General features: G+C 37.4%; 1 protein-coding gene across 2 annotated transcripts in view; it reads left to right on the top strand.

Annotated features, from left to right (window-relative positions):
• Positions 1–214: 214 nt before the first annotated feature.
• The window catches only part of LOC150089406 (LIM/homeobox protein Lhx9-like), a 127361-nt gene continuing 107047 nt past the window's right edge, over positions 215–20528 (top strand). For both annotated transcript variants that reach the window (XM_090368573.1, XM_090368572.1), the window contains exon 1: positions 215–766. In XM_090368573.1, coding sequence (XP_090224699.1) covers positions 552–766 — 215 coding nt within the window. In that variant the 5' untranslated portion in view covers positions 215–551. The remainder of the gene's footprint in view (positions 767–20528) is intronic.

The raw sequence follows: 20528 nt of genomic DNA, 5'->3' as shown, positions 1-20528 counted from the left end.
GTAACAATTTCTCACTTTCTCGCCTTCGCATTATTGGATCTCGAGACACGTTTGCGCTTGGCGGCTCAAACCACCGCCTATCTTACTCCGCTGTCCAGACCCATTGGCGGTCGGCGAGACGGGCGTGGCAGTCGCCCGGTTAACTGACAGGTGGGACTTGCGGATCTACTAGACGGGCAAGTCGCCGATCTGCGGCCCTACCCCGATACGCAGATGCCGTATATGAAGCGACTCAGAGACTAGGCAGTACAGAGAGCCCACTTGGGGGAGCGCGTGATCGTCGGCTGTGTCTATCCGGGTTGTCTGCATGGTGGCTGGTGGTTCCCACAGGCTAAAGGTCAGCCTGGAATCCTTCCCGACGAAATTTCTCGGAGAAAAGGACGCAAACGAACGAAAGCGACGCGAAGTGAACAAACCGTCGATTCTTGAAACGAACGGGGCTGGCACAAGACGGAAGTGACAGGGCCGGGCCGCTCTACTCACGGGGGTCAGCCAGCGCACGAGCAACTGTAACCCCCGAAGAGAAGGGCGACTGCCAGCTGCCGACGAAAATGCCTGTCATCAGTGTAGGCGATTACGAACCTCCGGCACCGCATCTGTGCGCGGGTTGTGGCGGAAAGATTGCGGACCGTTATTACCTCTTGGCCGTCGACCGTCAGTGGCACGTGCACTGCCTCACGTGCAGCGAGTGCAAAGTTCAGCTGGACTCGGAACTCACGTGTTTCGCGCGAGACGGAAATATTTACTGTAAAGAAGATTACTACAGGTGAGTCGCATTTTGTTTTTGTTGTTCTTTTATTTTAATCCTTCTGCTCCACCTTTAGCCAAACGCAGCATTAGAATAAGATGAGAAACCTTAAATACCATTTAAAGCGGTGAATGTCCAATGATGAGACAGTGTAAATAAGAGGCTGCAGATGAGAAAAATATCCCGATATTTGCATATGTGTTCTTAGACTTTATTTTCAAAACAAAACGTAATGTGCATAACGACAAACCATAGATATCCTCCCACTAGAGAACCCCATAATCCCCTTTTAGGTTAAAATTTCTCTAACATCTTGACAAAAAGGAACCTTGCGCATTGAAATATACGAATGGACAATAAAACTATGGTTAAAATTAAAAGAAATAAATTATTAGAGTGATATACTTAATTATCCTGAAATTAATAAGAAGCAATGTTCTCTGATAAAGAAAACAAAAAGCAGTCTTAAAATTCTGGCATGAACAGCTTCAGAGTAGTGGATGGCACTGACTGAACAAGAACTCTGTGGTCAAAAGAAAACGTAATTTTTAATAAAATACAAAATGCTCGTGAATATCTTTCGGTTAAAATTAAGAACAGTCATTTCATAAAGGAGTGAATAATTTCTAAAAAGACATAAAACTGGGGTGTAAATCATTTGACGTTCCTTACCACACCTTTCCACTCACAGGGGAGGACAATGCACAAAAACTGAGCGAAATAAAATGTTTAAAAACAGATAAATATTTGGAAAACCTTTTTCTTTGTCCCTAAGAGGAACCGCTATAAAAAAAATAACATCCACTCTTAGAGTTCCTTAAGCATCACTAAGAAAATGAGGCAGTGTACAAGCAGGTCTTCTGATCCACGTGGGTGCGCGTGTACCGTGAAGTGGTGGGAAATCACGGATGCCAACTGATAAAATCGACGGTCATCTGCCCCCCCCCCCCCCGAAGCATCCCTTTTCGCACGTGTCTATTTACGGAAGCGGGGAGATGCGTCTGTTTACCAATATCATCTCCACACTCTCAAAATCGACTCTTTCACTCGTGAGAACAGTCAGTAAATAACAGTACGGATCATAAATGTTGTTGTTATTGCGCTCTAGGCGCATCAGAAACTTAGACAGTACTGAACCAACGGATCACAAAGAATAATCTTCGATCCGTTGAATTCTGTAGTGAAGTAAAAGAAGTTCGCGCCACCTTTCCAAACAAATAACAATTTCATTTCAAGAATTTTAGTGAAGGGTCAGAAGCAAAGCAGTTGCTGCTTTATGAAGTATGCTGGATGAATTCTGGGAATAATCATCCAGAATATTTTTCGACATTCCTTTCCATACTGTTGATCTCATTATGCTTGCAAATAACTCCGGCCGCTAAGCTTCGTAATGTGGACAATTCCAACACACCACGATATCTAAGAGTTGTGACAATGTCCTCCTACCTTCTTCCATTTCTCCAGGCTATAAAAACCGTCATCAACCCTTGAACCAGGTGTGACAACAGTCCGCAACGATGCGAACAGTAACAGCTGAAGAAATTCTACCAGAAACCCGTCTCCGGACACACACACACACACACAGGCGTGAACTCTGAACAGCACCTGGTCCACGTATTTGATGTATTATCTGTCTTTTTCTTTTTCGTATTCTTACACGCGCATGGCGTTGTATTTTTACTATCACAAAATAACCATTTAGTTCCGGCCCTTTTTTTTACTTTCATGAAAAAATAAAATTCTTCGTTTTACTTCATCAAAAAACACCCGATCAAGCTGCTTCGCCCTTTTTTACAATGACATCTAATTGATCATCCGATTTTCATCTTTCAAAAGAAACGCATCACAGAAAGAGGCGCAACACGGGCCGATTTTAAATGTCGCACTCAGTTTAACAAGCGTGGGAATACCATTACGTTCGTCCACTCTCCTCCTTATGCGAATGGCTGACCTTCTGGATGATCGTCTTGTCCTGATCCTTTTCTAACTAGGATAAAACCTGCTCTGAAATCCTAGACCATAGCTTATCTCCTTTAGTACATGGTACAGCCAGGTTTTGTACCACAGAGACCAACTTAAGTCTGTTGCGCGTATACTTAGTTTGTAGCGGGTTGAATGCAAATTTTGGTATTTCGCGAGTGATTATTTTAGTGATGGTGTTTTGCTTCATCTCTACCCTCTGTACGTTTAACATAATTTTCCAAATTCATAAAGAATTCTTTAACACGAATAAAGCTTGGTATCGAGGAAATATATGGTGGATTTTTTGTACTCTCGTTTCTTCGGACTTAATATTATGGATTTGAGAACAGATCCTGGTTTCTTAATAAATATTTCCACTGGTTGATCCGTTTAGGAAATTTGTTTTCTAACAGTTTGGATATTTCTGTGGTTTATAATTGTTGTTCTTTTGTGCCATCTGGGATTCCATCCAGTTATGCATGTTGGGAAATCTTGCTGGATATTTATAAATACTCTCTCTTGTCTTGAAAGTTGATTTCTCTTTAAAAACGAATTTCTGCGTTTTAGAACGAGTATTTGAACAGTACACTTTGATCGTCAACTTAATCCCTTTCGTTTTAAATTGAGCATTTTTAAAATTGTTAAATTATTAATTCTAATCCTTGTTTAGCATTACAGATAAATTAATACAGAAAACGCCATTCCATAGACAAATGCACACTGTATTGGAATTGCTCTTGTTTGCTACACAGTTACTGCCAGCACAGTATTCCACTTTCGAATCATTTAATTTGTTATCTGATCTTCATCTGGATGGATTCATTGTGTCACATGATGCCCAACCCACAGCCTGAGTGCATTCCAGCACGCATGATACGCGTGCAGCTTTGATGTCGGGGTGGGAAATATCGCAATATAACACTTCCAGGCTTTAAAAGCGACACAAAGAGATTGTCTGTTGGAAAGGACAGTTCCAGCACTGTCTTGCGTCTGATGTTAAGCCGCCTTCCCTTCTGACTTCTTGGTCATCTGGATGGTCCGACACTAAGATTTTAAGGAAAATTGACCCATTAGCTTAAGAGGTATTCTTTGGAGAAATCCGGTTAGACCGTTTCTTTGCCTTTACTTTTAGGATATACGATTTCTTACACTTGAGCACTGTTTGCTGGGAATTGGTTACACTCAAAGACAAATACTGCTTCATCGCTTTTGTCCGTATTAGTTATTCTAATTCAATAATATTAAGCATTTCACTTTTTGGTTTGGACTAAATACAGCCAGTTTGCTCTAAATTATGCCATTTCACTGTGATAAGTAGAGCTATTTAAAGTTTTTAGTGTTTTATAACATCAGGAAATACATATTACTAAAAACTTAATTGAATTCGCCAGCGATGGGATGCCAGTAAATAATATGCTGATAACCGTATTAAAATCTGCCCTCTTAGAAGTTCTGTACCACATCATCACGAATGTTCTACAAGAAACCTATCATAATGAGCAATTTCAACAGAAATTGTATCGTCATCCTGTATATTATTTTCGAAACAGATAACGATGTAGCTACCAACACCATTTTGTTTATAAGTAGTTATAAAAATGCACGGCCTTAATATCTTCCAGGATACCAAGAACTCTTACTAGAATACAGGTGGATAACCAGGCGTCATAAAACTCCGGACAGCAGCTTCACATAAGCATTAATGGTTGTAGTGACATCTAATATTTAGTTATATTTGGAATTAAAAATCCTCTCATCCTTTGAAGAATATATAGCACTTATCCTTTTTAAACTATGTACGCCGTACATATATTTTTGTCCTTAACAGATCAGACAACATTTTTAATTGAGTGGCGCGGAAAAACCTGTAGTACGAATGGTACAATGATCCCAATGTGTTTATTTCTAATAGCGCAGTCTTTAAACACCACGCTACCTGTGGATCCTTCTCAGAGCAATAATACTTTTAGTATTCAGCTAAAAGCATCTGAAATACAATCCTTAGATGGATCAATGTATTTAGTATGTTCGGGGCTTTGCATCCCCTGTCTACAAAGTCAGAACAAGTACCGTAAAGGGGTCACGACGAAAGCAACGCAACTTTTCTCCTAACACTTACAACGAGCGGTGCCCCCTCTACATCTTTTTGATGGTCCTTCAGTGCTTTTTATGTTGAGCGTGTGTGTGTGGTCAGCACCGATAGCAAGCGTCTTATTGTTTTGTAGCCCTGTACGCGGGGTGGCTTTTAATGACGACATTGAACTCGTGCTCCAAAAGGCCAGTGCTTTAGTTTCATATATTTTCTAGAAATTCGCTCAACTGCACTTTAACTAATCAGGCTTGCAATGCACTGCTACCAGAAAAGAAAGTACATCAGATTTCAGTAAAACTCCATATTTTGAGATGTTGATATAGACAGCAATATGTCTTACGTAGCGTCACAATTATAGCAATAGATGGGTGCATCATATCGAGCTAAAAACCTCTCTAGGAAAACTTTGCCTCTTGATGATTCGGACTTTCTTTAAATTACTTGGAACATTTCTCTAGAATAAAAATGGTATTCACCCTACTCGGTACCAATGTTTACGATGTTGCTTAATACTGAAAAATGAACTAGTTTTTACTAGTTCATTTGTTAGAACTACTGTTATTTTATGTTTAAGAGTACAGTATTTAAAAAAAAATCGAAGCCATCCTGAGAAAAAGAACTCATTCTTCCATCAGGACCAAGCAAAAATGCTCGCCTCCGATATACTGTATTAGTGACGATAAACATGTTCTTAAGAATTGTAAAAATTTTTCGCTCCATTATTTCCCCTCCCTCCCTCACCCCTTGCTTTTGCGACTTCGTCTCTCCTATTGCCATAGTTAGATTGTAAAGGTTATAAAAAATGATTCAGAAGCATCTTTTGTAGTAGCGTGACACAGAAATTTATCCCTAGGGCCATGCGAGCAAAATCATTTCGCAAGCACCACTCTTTGCCAACCAACCATCATCGTCCTTAACCAGCAATAAACGGCATAACCTGTCAGGATGACCAACAGGTTATAATGTACATTCCATGGAGTTGTTGATCCTTCTGAAGAAAATTTATATTCAGAAGAAGTTTTTGCTCCCACTTTAGTTCCTCGCATGTCTTGGTTTTACTGCATTGCTGTTTTGCAAATTCTTACTAACGACATTATTTTATGACTAAATAACTGTGTGGAGCTGCACGAAGCGGATTGGTCAAAATGAAATAAAGTTAACTCCTCTAATCCTATTTCGTCTTCCCGGAGTATAAATTTAAAAAAAAAAAATATTTAGACATGAATTTGGTTTATCCGAAAGTTTGGTAAATCAATTTGCATTATTGAATAATCGGTACTCCCTATATTGGAGTAGGTCAATTTCATCGAGGAGAACATTCATCCTAACATTAATTTAAGTCTGATCCCGCATAGCCAACCAATTGGGAATGCTGTTCGGAAGATAATTCCCACTCAAACCTTTAGGTGATGTCTTCTAAGATTTATAAATATTTTATTTTCTTTAACTAATAACGAGCTAGATAATCAAGACCGAAATATAATTTTCTCTAAAAAATAAACAGAAATATATATTCACGTTAACCTGATGCCGATATTCTCAGGTACCCAAATTCTTTTGGACGAGGGTCGACGACACAGCCATTCCGTAAACTGGTCAAATGTAAACAAAGTTCCATATTTGTAAAAATCTGGATCACACTCGCTGATATAATCTAAAGAAAATACCTTCATGCGCGCTCTAACACTCCATTCAATCTTACCAATCTGACATAATGGGTTTTCGCAAACGATGGCTCCCTATTTTACACCTTTCACCGAAACATCGGAATCAGAGTTCTTTTCTTCCCAAAACAGGTTCCCTAAAGTTTTTTCCCCTGAACCAGAAATACAGTAAATGCGGATCTGGAAATGATTCCAAAATAAGTCTCTCCTTTCCCCTAATTATCTCTTCTAACCCCTGTAATTCGTTTTTCGCCAGATTACCGAAGTTAAGCATCAACGTATCTGGGTGGGTGCACTCGGACTATCTGTAGTTTAAGAAACTGGCTATTATCCGATTGCAACCATCCAGTTTTTGAACTGAGAGGAAGGGACCTGTCCAGACAGAACTAGAAACGTTTTTTTTTCTAATTACCATAATTGATTCCTCACATATCAAAGCCTGCCGTTCACGGAGCATCGGGCAAGGCGTCACACTCCGTTGATTGCCGGTACTTACGGCGATTCGCTGCATTGCGACGCTGATTTCAAAATGAAATGCTGATCTAACGTTTGAGGATACACAAAAGTTCTGAAAACCTACAGCTGATTTGGAGAATTATATAATGTAAACTGTCAGCCAGTGAATGAATCTACAGATATCGAAGTGACAGTTATTTGAGAAATAAAATGGTTGGAAAATAGATTTAGTGGCTAACTGTAGATTCATCAAAAGTGGATGAATAAGAAGACCATCAACCTTTGGGCCATTATTCGTAGCAATGTAAATAAAGAAATTGCGCTGACTTTTATCAGTGTATAGATACACACGTACACTAGATTCTAAAATTACCAGAGCTCATGTTTTGTATTTTTGTTTTTTTTCTGTTTTCTTTTGTTTTTTTGCACGGAATGAAGTGCGCATGTCTAATTTTGATTTAACATTTAATGTGTAGCCAATGAAACGATTTCTGAGAGCTTCCTGGACCCTATCTAAATTCGTGATGAGTACAGCTTTAAAGAAGTGCCACACTGCACGTTTTCAGATTTGAATCGAAATAAATTTTTTGTTTGTACTCCGGGAACGGCTACATATGGTCACAGAAGTTTGCAAAACAGATAGTACCAGAATATTACCGTATTTAACGGTCACGTTGGCTTGAAGTTAACTCAAATGTATTAACGTACGCCCACGCTGTTTGACGACGTCAACCACAAGATTAATTTCGAAATTGATGAAAAAGGAACGTTTTGATAGCGAGAATGTCATGATAGAAGCAGAAATTTCTACAGATGGGTGTAGTGATTGCACATATTTTCGAACGATGTGCCTTGGATGGTTTGAGACAACTGCTGTTTGACGGAACTCTGGCATAATGACCCCTTTTTGTAGGAGTGTGTGTGATGGTTCACCTGATATATAAATTCATATGGTTCTTATGGTATACTTGCTCTGAAGATGTGTTCTGACCAATTTACGACACACTGTGAGGGCGGAAAAACCCGAAATAATTCACAAGAGGAAAATTCCTATTTGAACCCCGACCTATTTAACGGAGTGACGAACTCTTGCTGTCACCAGAACGGCTCGAGCTAACGGAATGAAAACTTAATGGACGAAGTCCAAAACAGGTACCACTGGACAAATTTTCGTTTACGTAGTCAATAATGCTCTTTCACAGAGAGCTGATAGGAATGAAGAATACTTATAATAGCAAGGAATTGCCAACAAGATCATCCGACTTGAATCCTATAAGACATAGCAGCACATTGAGTTTATTGCTCTGCCATTTCCCATTATATCGTACAAATGTCAATAAAAGTTTTTCATTATTCGAGATTGTAGTTAATCAGTCACAGGTGGAGTTTAAGATTTTTACTCTTCCTGGACTTAATTTTATATCCAACGCACGAGAAAGTTGACCTGGAATACACCCAATTTACGTACACAAAATACTACCCATTAGTGTTAGGTGTCTCGCTGCTTATCTTGAAACAGTTCCCTCCCCCTCAAGTCCAGCATATATTGGATGTCACAGAGAATCGGACTGCATCTCTGTTTACCCCACATCCAGACCTCAGACCTCCAGGACCGCAGGAATGCTCCACTCTAAGAGTATCCTTGTTTCCTACTAACCAGATAAATTTTCTTATTGTAAATACTCACAGAGACGCTGTGATGATGACATGAGGAGTGAGCTATAACTTTTTATATACTACTCCTAATGTTAGGAGTGGCCTATTACTTTTTTTAATATTATCGAAATTGTAAAATAACTTATCAAAATCTCAAATCATCTACTGTAAACGCATAAGGGCAGGAAGCTAAAGGCGAATTTACTTCTTAGTTTACTTTAATTATAGGGGATTTTTTTAAAAATAATTTCACGTTAATTTTTTTTTGGCTTTCTTACATATACCATTAAAATATAAATTTCTTTAGAGAATTTGGTGTATGTGTATTATTAACAGTCATGATACAACAGACCTGTATTTACCTCTCTATTAGAGCGTATACTGCTGGTAAAATAAATTACATTCATAGACTGCTATAATTAAGCAGTCAGTTTTATTTATTATTGTTTTTTTTTTCTGGTTATCCACATGTGCGAGTGGCCCTCTTTGTTTATAATCCAACCAACCTAAAAAGGCTTAAAATGAAGGGGCTACTTAGATGAACCACCAAAGACTGCAAACTAACCCTCCCCCCTTTCCTCCGGTACTGGTGTTAGACCACTCTTTGTAGCTTCGTGGCTTCCTTCTCCCTATCAGCCTGTTTTGACTTCTGACAAGCAAAGGAGTCTTATTCTAAAACTGAGCCTTCGATTTCTTTTCCTGCTGTTTTTTCATTGCAGTTGCACAAAAGCATTTTATGAGATGATTATAGGGATGCTATTCGCAGTTGAAGTCGGGGACCTGCTGACTGACAGGGGAACACCCTACGGCATGGAGCTTAAGGCAAAATTAAACGTTATAACCATGTAGTCATGACCGATAGTTGATTTGACATAGAATAACCGGTACAGAGCGTGTTATGTAGAAAAAACTCCTTTACTATGCTTTGCTATCAGTTCAACACCATTCGATAGTAATAAATTCAAGAGCAATCCAAAGAAATATGAGTTGTATTAGCATTTAGCTTTCATTCCAGATAAAAACAGCTTTCGAATTAACCGATGCAAGTTACAATGATAAATAATTGTACATATGCAGCAAATACTACGGATATTCAAAGATGTTTCTGTCTGCTATAGCATTAAATCCCTTTTTCCTTGAAGTTTTACTGTATCAAGTACTGCATATTGCTTTCTCTTTTAAAACGGTGTAAACTTGCCACGGTTTACAATTTTACTTGAGCCTAAGTATAATCAGCTCCATGGTTCTTTGTATTATTTCAGATATCGCCCTAAGTTTTATTTGGGTTCCTCAAACTGACAGAAGGACAAATTCATTCTCTTACTGTTGTATTCTAATGCCTGACCGATCTGGTAAATTATATGACGTTGTCATTAAACATTTGGATGATAACAATTGACATTATTTTAATGAATCTTTACATACCGTCCCTCATGAAAGGTTTCTATATAAACCGGAAGAAGAAGTTAGAGTTACTTGCAAGTTCCTACGCTGGATCGCAGACTGGCTAAAGGATAGGTTTGTCATAAACGGTCAGTCTTAGATAGATCAGTGTAACTAGTGGTGTCCTTAAGACAACTCGATTTCAAGTAATGACGACCAGATTATTGCCGAGTGCAAATTGATGTACATATGAAGAACGGTTTTGGTGTGGACTGCAAAGTTTGACAACTACACATCTAAGGTAATTGAGGTGTATAAGGTACTAAAGGGATTGAATAATGATCTATTTTCCTCATAGGTGAGAAGCAGACAACATAAATATAAAATCTGAGGGTGCAACAGAATAGTGATCTCATGAAATTTACTTTTGGGTAGTGGGTGCGGGATAGACTTTATTTATAAAGCTCAATAGAATCCTTACAGAATTCTAATACTAAGGAAGCTTTAAGGTTTTTTTTTTGTTTTCCATATAGCAAACAAAAAATTACTAAAAAGGAAGAGAAGTAATCGGATTATAAGTGATTCAAAAATTTTAAAATAAAGCTTTCACCATTTCAGCAAATGGCAGCCTGCACGTGTGGACAAACATCACTCATAAAGAAAAAATATTCAATACTTTACACGTGAGATTTAACTCTAAACTTCCAAAAATTCATTAGATATTGCCGTTCTTTCTTACTGACATGAATAAGTAGTAAAGTTTCATTTTTATTTTCTTTTGTCTTCAAGATTTTTTCATAATAGAACCTATAATGACAAAGACATTTACAAATAATGTTGGTCAGCTATCACATGGCCCGTAAAGAAAACAGGCTGCCCTTATCTGCCCCTGTGTTAGAAGACGACTTGGTAAAGGCAAACACTATTCGACAAGCCACAGCAATGTCTAATATATGATGGAGAAAATGATTAGTCTAGAATAATTTAACTCCATCAGTTGGCAATTTTCTGGTTCATCAATCATAGTACGCCAGTTCATGTGATCTATATCATGTATTATGCTTATTCAGCTATGTGGTTAAAGGTCGATTTGCATGTTATACGGGTTTAAAAACCAGAAACACTCGCGGGCCTACTTTCTCTTTCCGAGATCGCTAAATTGCAACCTCAGTTGAAAAGATGTAAAGAGAGAATTATTGAAATAAGTGACACGTGAAATGAATGACGAATTGGAGAGCTCACTTCGCGGAGGACAACTAAATATGGAAAACTGCGAACCTTCTATACTATCAACTCCATATGAAAAGAATGCACCTGGTATGGCTAACAAAACTCCAGACTTAAATTGACATTTTGTTTCTTTGATGTTCGTAGCATTAGGATGCTATGAATATCAAAACCACTTTTTGAATAGCAGCGAATAGTATTGACTCCTGCAGCCTTTTCGCGGATTTTAGTACGCTCGGGACTCTTTCTAGATATTTGCCCTTCCTCTCCACCACTGTCTGGTGGTGGAGAGGAAGATGGTGTACATCTATAGTGACTCTTCTTCTCGTAATTCTACACAATTCTTAGCAATTCTCGTTCTATAGCCGTAAACAGCAGTAAAGGTTAAACCAAAATGCGTGACTGCTATTTTCCATACCCTGCTTTCATTCACAGTCAGCTGTGCACTCTTTGCGTTCTTTATTTTTTAAGGGCATTCCTTCAATGGTATCCAGATTGGATAATGAAAAGGAAACTGTGAGGAAGTGGGTAAGAATGAATTCAAACCGGAAATATAACATGTACACTAAAACATCTTAAGTTATTGAGTAATTTCTCTCTAAACTTTGATTGCAGTATCCCTCCTTTTTCTTTTAAATTTATTGCCGAATGTCTTAGTAACAAATGTTAGTTGAAGGAAAACCATCCGTCAACCAGAACGTTTATTTTGCCTCTAAATTATTTATTCTTTTAATAGAAAATTCGTCGTCCTCGAATAAACATTCTGCACAGCGCAGTGCTCTGTTAGTTTTAATTGATGTACAAGCAACACATATCTGGACCCAAAGCAAACACCAAGTACAATATATCACTGTTATAACATCTATGCAGTTACAACTTATGTGAGCATTCTGTATTTAAATGTTTTCTTTTTCTTTTTAATTCCCAATACCTTTGGAGTCAATTATTTGGTTTTCGTGTAAAATTTGAAAGAATGATTTCGGTTACTAGGATTAAAGCACGAAATATCCAATTAATTTTATGGTTCTCTTTTACCACCTCGCTTACTTTGCTGCAAGCTTTACTTGAATCTTTAGGATTATTTAAAGAGTTTACTTTGATAATTAACATCTGTAGTTATAAAATCGTTGATCTTATCCCGTCGAGGGAAAATGGATAAAACAAAAAGAAGCTCATGAGATATCACCAACCACTCAAGTTTCATCTCCAAAATTAAATCTGCTGCCTGCATATTAATATACAGTTACAATGGCTTGAGTACTCTCAACTCAACTCTGTTTTTTTTCTGTTTCGACATTACAGTTGTAACATTATCGGTCACCTGCTCTGTTCTTGTGAAACCATCTTGTGACATACTTACTAATAAACTATTCGGAATCTGATAGCTTCGTACTCTTACCATCTGGTTTCTTCTAAGATTCGCTTACACTTTAAAAAAGTAAGAATGACTTCTTTATGGCATTTCCTTCCTGAATATCTGTTTCACCATTCCTTTCTTCGCAGACTACTTGACAGAGTTGGGTTTCTACAGACCAATTGATGTAACCGCGGATAAAACAACTAACTGAAATTCCTTACAACCTTATCGGAAGACTTCTCAGTGGGTATGATATGTAAAATTTGAGATGACAATTTTTCGATTGTTTTTGTTGGAATGCGTAATTTAAGGAATATAATAATTTACATTGGGGAGAGCGAGGTCCCACCAATGGGTTCTCTTTGGACCTCAAATTTTTGCTCTTCTTCGGCATGAGACAATAATAATACTGCAAACAGAGATTACTACGCATGCGTAAATTACATAACTGATATTATCTCATTAAGGTATTATTTTCTTTATAGGATTAATAGCTTAATCTGATAACTGACTCTTGATAAAAAGGGTTATCTACGTCGAAGGCAGAGGCGTAACAGAAACTGTTTTTTTTTTTAAAAAGGAGTTCTAAAAATATTTGTGAAGTTTAAAAGATTTTATTTAAACGCGTATCCTACAGTATAACTTGTGCAGGTTCTAAAAAAAAACTCTTTAAAAACTTGACTGAAACTGTAGGCCAAGTAGTTTAATTTAGCATTTTCTTTCTATCTTTACAGCGTGTTATGAGTGGAATGATTTTTAGCGTCCCGCGATTCTAACATTTCCTCAACTTGCAACTTCTTTCACAACTCTTTCTCTCTGGTTTCGATAACCCAACTTAATTAGCCAACTTTTTTTAATAACAAGCAGGTTAATTGTTTGTAACATTTAACGGGTGAAAAAAAATTATAGCAACGAAGCCAATATAAGATTTAAGAATGAAATGGGTTTTAATATGAATTCATTGTCGCGATAGGCTATTAAATGGAAAAGTTCTCACTCAGAGAATGAAACGGTTAACAGATACCGTAAATCTTATCCAAAGTTCCATCTTCAAAATAAAATCATATGCAGTAGTCCTAAAAGCACAACATTTTTTCAAGAACATTACTATTACTCATCTGCCAATTTCAATAGGCTTTCAGGTAGTAGCAAAGCAAAGTTCGTACTTAATGGAATTAAATTACGTCAGGTTATCAGCATTATTTCACTACCTCAGTTACAATTCTTTCACAAGTTAGCTTCCATGGCACCATAAGATCAGCTGTCTTCCCAAATTCGAAGTTTTGGCTTCATCCATAACAGAGTTCAGGCAGAGATTTTGAAATAGATCCAGTGGCGAAACTTTCATCTGGGAAATGAGATAAGGATTTTCATCCAGCCTTCATAAGTTCAATAACATGCTTTCTTAATGCTCTAATCACTATATTGTAATTTTGTATACTGTCAATCTGTGATCTTGTCGTTTACTTTTATTTCATTTACTAGATTTTCTTCACGTTGCGACTCTCTTATGGTAAATGTAGATGCAAGCTAAAATCAGAGATCAATTTTACTGACCTATGACTGATTCATCTCTGTATGGTAGAGAATGCTCGCAAATCACTCCCATCTCAGATTCATTTGAAGATGGAATTAGCCTTTCTTGCTGTATTTACTGAGAAAATAGATAAGTTAGATTCTCTCGAATGCTAATTTTGATGATATACAAATTAAGGTATACCCCCCCCCCCACCTTTGGCCCAATTTACAGCGTCGATTCATTGCAAAAAACTCAATCAGTTCCCTGTATCAAGAAGCAGATATCTGTCTAATCCTCTGTCAGTGCAGTCGCTAGTTCAGCTGCAGAAAAGAGGAACGTTGGCAGCGTCCTAATCTGGCGTTCCGTTCATCCCAAAGGTATTCGACCAGATTTACGTATGAAAACGTAAATATGTCCAAAAATTCGTCTGACTGGCTGGGCAAGTCGTTGGACTGTTTTCCTTAAACCACGCTAACTGGATGGATACTTAAACATGGTGCACCCATTTCCATAAAACAGTAAGGACGTGGGCACCACAAAATTTCCCAAAATATAAGTATAACTCGGCATTGGTGGTTTTTGGCACAACAGGAGAAGCAACCCTACCCCACGTCTCATCAAGACCTTAAAATTAATTTTTGAGCGCATTAAAGTTACACTGAATTAAAGACCCTTTTCAAAGCTCATACCAGACTTCCATACTGTCCGACCACCATGAGAAGAGCCCTGTCAATCATTCCGTAGCATGGAAACGGAATAGTTCGTTTCAGTTTGGATAAGTGTATGTTTGTAAATGTAAGCAGCTAGCACTACTTCTGAGAAGTTCTGTTACTGTCACCAGTATGCGTTTACAGCAACCCTACATTGCGAGCTCTCACAACACCCAAACAAAAATTAATTCCTCCGTTTCCATGGTGGCAGATTGATTGACAGGGTTCTTCTCTTAGTAGTCGGATACCTACATATGTGTTTATGTAATTTCACTTTTACGTGAGAAGAGGTTTCTCTCAGTACTTGGTCATCTTTCCGTTGCTTTTATATGAATCAATCCAAAGATCCATAATTAACTTTTTCATTTACACTGAGGGCATAAACTTATATTCATTAAAAGCACCACCTGCTGATTTTGTATTTTAATCACGTTCTCATGATTGGTCTTTGAATACTGTTTTAGTATAAATGTAAACTTTTACTTCTGCACACGCAAATAAAATAAGTTAATATAGAGTGACATTATAGGTAAAAAACAAAATGAATAAAGAGTCAGATTTGGAGTGTTTTTTTTTTTTTTTTTTTCGGAAACCACTTCTTTTTGTTCCACAACAGATACGTTACATTGGAGCACGTTGGACGTCCACAGAAGTGTCTGTAAGTATCTACGGTCCGTAGGACAAAAAGAAAGAATTTCGTAGTAGAGCTACGAAAAGAATTTCGCACCGAACGTCAGACGACATATGTATATAGGAAGAAGTCATGATCATAAACAACCTGAATCTTGACCACTCCCATACACGAAAAAAGCAGTTGCATTTAAAAGTTAATCAATAATTAAAGAACTAATTAAGAGATTTTCCATAATTTTTAGCGAATTTTACTAAAACGATTGCGCTTGATTTCGGCTTTCTTCGAGGTACCAAAAGAAACCATTCAGAAGAGTCTAAATTCACGATCCTTTTATGCATCAATTTATATAGGTTGTAAAGTGAAATTACCGATGTAAATGTATTATTATATAAGTAAGTTTCATCCATATGATCCTTTTATGTAATGACTCCAATGGGTGTGTCCACAAACTGCTCTTAGATGCCCAAATGGTGACTGTAGATTCTAATATTAGTAGTAGTTGTGTTTTAGGCATATCAGGGACTTAGACCAGATTGCGCAGTATTATGTGTGCTGTGTCCGATTTGCCTGTTTGTTGGACGAAAAACCTGAGTTTCTTCGAGAAAGAATGCTACCCTCGCTTGAGACCTACTAACTCAACCAAGTTGCGAAAAAGTCCCATAAAAATTACTCGCATCATTGAAAAAAAATTGGAATATAGGTCTTTTCCACCCGATATGGGGAGGACGGTGATTATCGCCGTAATCAGTCCGAGATGAAAGCATTAAATGTGTGTGCTCTCAAAGGTCTATATTTCTGTACATGTAGTTACATTATTTTGGTTTTTTTTTTAATCTAAATTCAGGCAAATTGGTTGGTTAATATTTAATTAGTCTAATTTCAATTGTAGAACAGTGCGAAGCACTTTAACATATCATTTAATCACTTTGAAAGGTATAGAAAATGCTCATGATAGCGTGTATTCTATATCTTTATAAAGCTGGGTGTGCCTACTAGGGTGCGTGCGTTCGTGTGTTATGTGATAAAAATTATAATTTCAATAAATCAAAAACAAACCACTCAACACCCAACAACTACATTTGCATTAACCTTGTTGACGAATTAGAAGAAAAAATAAAGTAACCTGTAGATGCTCTAAAGCTGATTCTAAAACAGTAATTTGCTACGACATATAGTACACAGCCCACACGTACCGAACAGAGAGAATTTCTAGTATGAAAGAATCGCGATCAGTGAGGTCACAACTGCACGAGCATCTCTTTTGCTTAAGTAGAACGTTAATTATAGGTTGACGACCTCTACCGGCTGTAATATGAAACTAAATCCATGTTTTTAATTAAAGAGTAGTAGCGTGTAATTTAGATTCTAAAAGAAAGGAAGGGAAATAGAAAGAAAATTGAAATAACCCGGTAATTTTCGTTACATGGTTAGGAGAGCATTGCGACACACAACTTTTACTGGATACAGCGAGGTGAAATAAATGCGAATGTCACACTCATGACATTCTGCATAATGTTTCTGGTGAAGCGCATGCCCTGGACCCTGAGATTACCAAGAGAAATGAAATAACCATCTTTCATTTTCGAAGAACTGTTAAATGTCAAGGACAGGTCCCACTGAGGTAATCCTGCACCTGCATGCAAAATATGTTTACACCCTTTCCTATTGGCGAATTTTGAAGTCTACCAATCAAACATGAAAACACTGGATGGATGTGAGTCTGAAATAAAACTCTGAATATTATAGAGTTGCATGTATAAGAGCAATGCGCTTAGAAAGAATGTAAGTTAAATGTATTAGAATATATTAGAGCGAAGTGCAGTGTTCAAGGACATAGATTGCAAAGCCTGTAAGATGCTGAAAAAAAAGTACGAAATAGAATACAGAATATAAATTATTTCTGATACAAAATAAAAAATAAATTACATCTTATAATTAAATTGCGTAAATCAAATATGAATTAATAATGAGATGTATTATCTGACTAATTTATACTGCAAACATATAGATAATTATAAAATGAATAAATTGCTTATTCATTTTAAAACTATCTGGGACTTTGCTTTGCTCACCCTTGATGTAGCTTTTAACAGCTACCATCAAATTTGCAAATGCCACAATAACAATGTCACCACGCACCAATAAATCAACCCCAAGTTATACCAAAGCCCACCCTTCCCGAATCCTAATAATAAATTACAATTTGTAGCAGTACGTGTAATTGGCCTCGTGGCAGCCTCTGAACGTATTCATATTGAAACCAAATAAATTATCAGTATCCATACCGTGAAGGTGCAGCACCCTTCAGAATCTGGCGCCCGTGTCTCGTACACAAGTTGCACCCTTCCTAGCGCGGGCCTGGACATGGGGTGCTGTCGTGCTCATGCTAAGCATTTTCGAACAACTAAACGAAATTCCTGTTGTTTTCGGTGAATTCGGTTCAATTCCAAGTTGTTCAATGGTCCTAAACCAAAACTTTAATCTCTTTCTAAGAAATATTTTTCATTCTCTATCACTTTTTTAAAGGACTTGTCTTCTGCCGTTGAATTTCATTCATGTGTCCTTTCTTTTACATGGTTGTTAATAATAAATTTATACGCAGTAAAAGCGGTTCACTGAATGACTGTGTCGGTCCTCAACCCTAAGGGTAGATTCAGACCACACCTTAATATGAAATATACTTAACAGCCACAGCTTCCTATTGTTCTCGGAAGTGTTAAACTGCTGATAAAGGAGAAGCCCTGACTCCTAGTTCAAACCGGCACTGAGAACGAACAGACCGACTGACCCAGTTATGAATGAGGGAGAGAAAAAGTCTTGTTAGCTCCCGGAACGCCCATATTTCGTTCATAAAGAAGGGAAACTAATCACAGAGCACCACCCCTTCCCGCCTTAACTATTCAACGTCTCGTTTCTGTCGATAGAATAATCCGCTGTGAAAGAAGAACTAGAGAGGGGAAACGATCTCGTTCTCACCCTGGTAATACTTTCTGATGGGAATCATGTTCATATATACACAGAATGCAAAATGAAAATCATTTGTACACTTTCAACTCTGTTCTAGTTTATTAAGATATTGATAACAACTTGAACTTTGATCTCTTCATATATATCTCTTTAGTACCTCTCCGTCTTTTAAGTATACTTTTAAGATGATGTTAAAATTGGGAGAGTAGTTAATGATCACTGTCAAGCTGAGCTTCTTCAGAGAGACCTAGATAGACTTCAGGAATGGTCAGAAAAATGGCAGCTGTGCTTTAATCCAACAAAGTGTAAGGTATTACACCTGGGAAACAGTAATCCCAAAAAAACTTATTCACTTGGTGGAGTTCAACTAAAGCCAGTACTGGAGGAAAGGGACTTGGGTGTTACGATACGGTCAGACATGAAATTCTCTGAGCATTGTAAACAGGTTGCAAGGAAGGCCCATGGTGTCCTATCGATGATCTATCGAACTTTTGCAAGTAGAGATAGGGACGTGATAATCCCATTATATAAGGCTTATGTTAGACCACACTTGGAATACTGTGTTCAAGTATGGAGACCGCACCTGAAGAAAGACATCGAGCTTCTTGAAAGGGTGCAAAGAAGGGTAACTCGCCTGGTGAGATCGGCAAAAGGGCGTCCTTATGAAGAAAGACTTCGAATATGTGGGTTGCAGAGTTTGGAAACTAGACACCTTAGAGGAGATTTGATTGAGGTGTTTAAGGCTCTGAGAGGCATCAGTAAAATGAATGAGGACAAAATTTTCAAGATTATAAATGATGCTAGAACTAGGGGACAAATTCAAGTTACGGGGGGGAAATGTTTAGATTGGACTGCAGGAAGTTTTATTTTAGCCAGCGAGTTATAAATTACTGGAATAAGTTGCCTTCATGGGTGGTAGAGGCCGACAGTTTGGGGAAATTCAAAGGTCATCTGGATAGTACTTTCGGGTAAGGGAAGCGCATAGGATGATAGGTTTAATTTCCTTTTTATTTATTTATTTTTTTTATTTATTAATTATTATTATTTAGTTATTTATTTATTTTTTGTTTTTATCATTGTTTTGTTCGGATTTTTTTTTTTTTTTTTTTTTTTTTTTTTTGGCTGGTGCAGCATAAGCCATAGGCTTTCTTGCACCATGCGGCCGTTACTAATACTATACATCTACCTTCTTTGTTAGCATTTGATATAATTTAATCTTATGTGGTTTTTCGTAATGTCCAACTTGTTCAAATGCAGCCTACCTGGATACGTGGACTTCTATTCTACTTTGAAATAAACTGAGGAAAACTGTTCATTTGTTCTTAGAGCAAATTGAAAATCATTCCCTAATCTAAATTCTGTCCAAATATAGGAAAGGGGATGTTTCATTGTGAATTCGGGGAATAGGGTTCGAAATCTGCATTCTTATGGAAGTACTTGAATACAAGTTTTATTTTAACTACTAGTGTTAGCGAAAATACCCGTTTTTAATATAATTAAATGGACTAAAAATCCATTAAAGAAAAATTTGGTTTTTAATGGGTTTTTTAAAAAAAATTTTTAAATTCCATTAAAAAAACCTAAGGAAAATATTCAATTTTTTTTTATATGTTGTAAGGATTCAGGCGCATCAGCAACTTAGGCCACATTGCGCCGTAGTCTCTTTGTGGACGAAAAACTCGAGGTTCCAGGAGAAAAAACCATGCTAACCTCGCCAGAGACCAACTAACTCGTACACGTTGTTCAAAGGCCCATAAGATTTCCTTACGTCATCAACAGGATTCGAACTGAGGTTTTTTTTCCACCGAGGGTGGAAGACGGCGATTCTACCAACTATGCTACCCGCCAGGACTATGCATCAATGTTGCCGTTCAGATATAAATTATTCCTGATTCTCTTCGGCAACATCCTCAGTGCTATTAAAATTTTTTTCTTTATATTCCGGCATGATAAATTACATAGATTAGAGGAGTTTAATCATTTTCACACCAAATAATCAATATCCATCTTTAGCAGTCACCTGTTTCGAACCACGGCCAACTCAAAAATCTCTTGTACGACCGCACACCTGCGCTAATCATTCGGATAAGTCAGGCCCCTAACTGATCTGGGGAAAGCACGAGTGACTTTTTTTCTTGTTAAATGACGCATAA

Source organism: Mastigoproctus giganteus, chromosome 2 (genome assembly GCF_048544385.1).
Source record: "Mastigoproctus giganteus isolate SK-2022 chromosome 2, ASM4854438v1, whole genome shotgun sequence".
Classification (NCBI taxonomy): domain Eukaryota; kingdom Metazoa; phylum Arthropoda; class Arachnida; order Uropygi; family Thelyphonidae; genus Mastigoproctus; species Mastigoproctus giganteus.
Note: the sequence above shows the minus strand (reverse complement) of the source record. Positions and strands in the feature narration are given on the sequence as shown.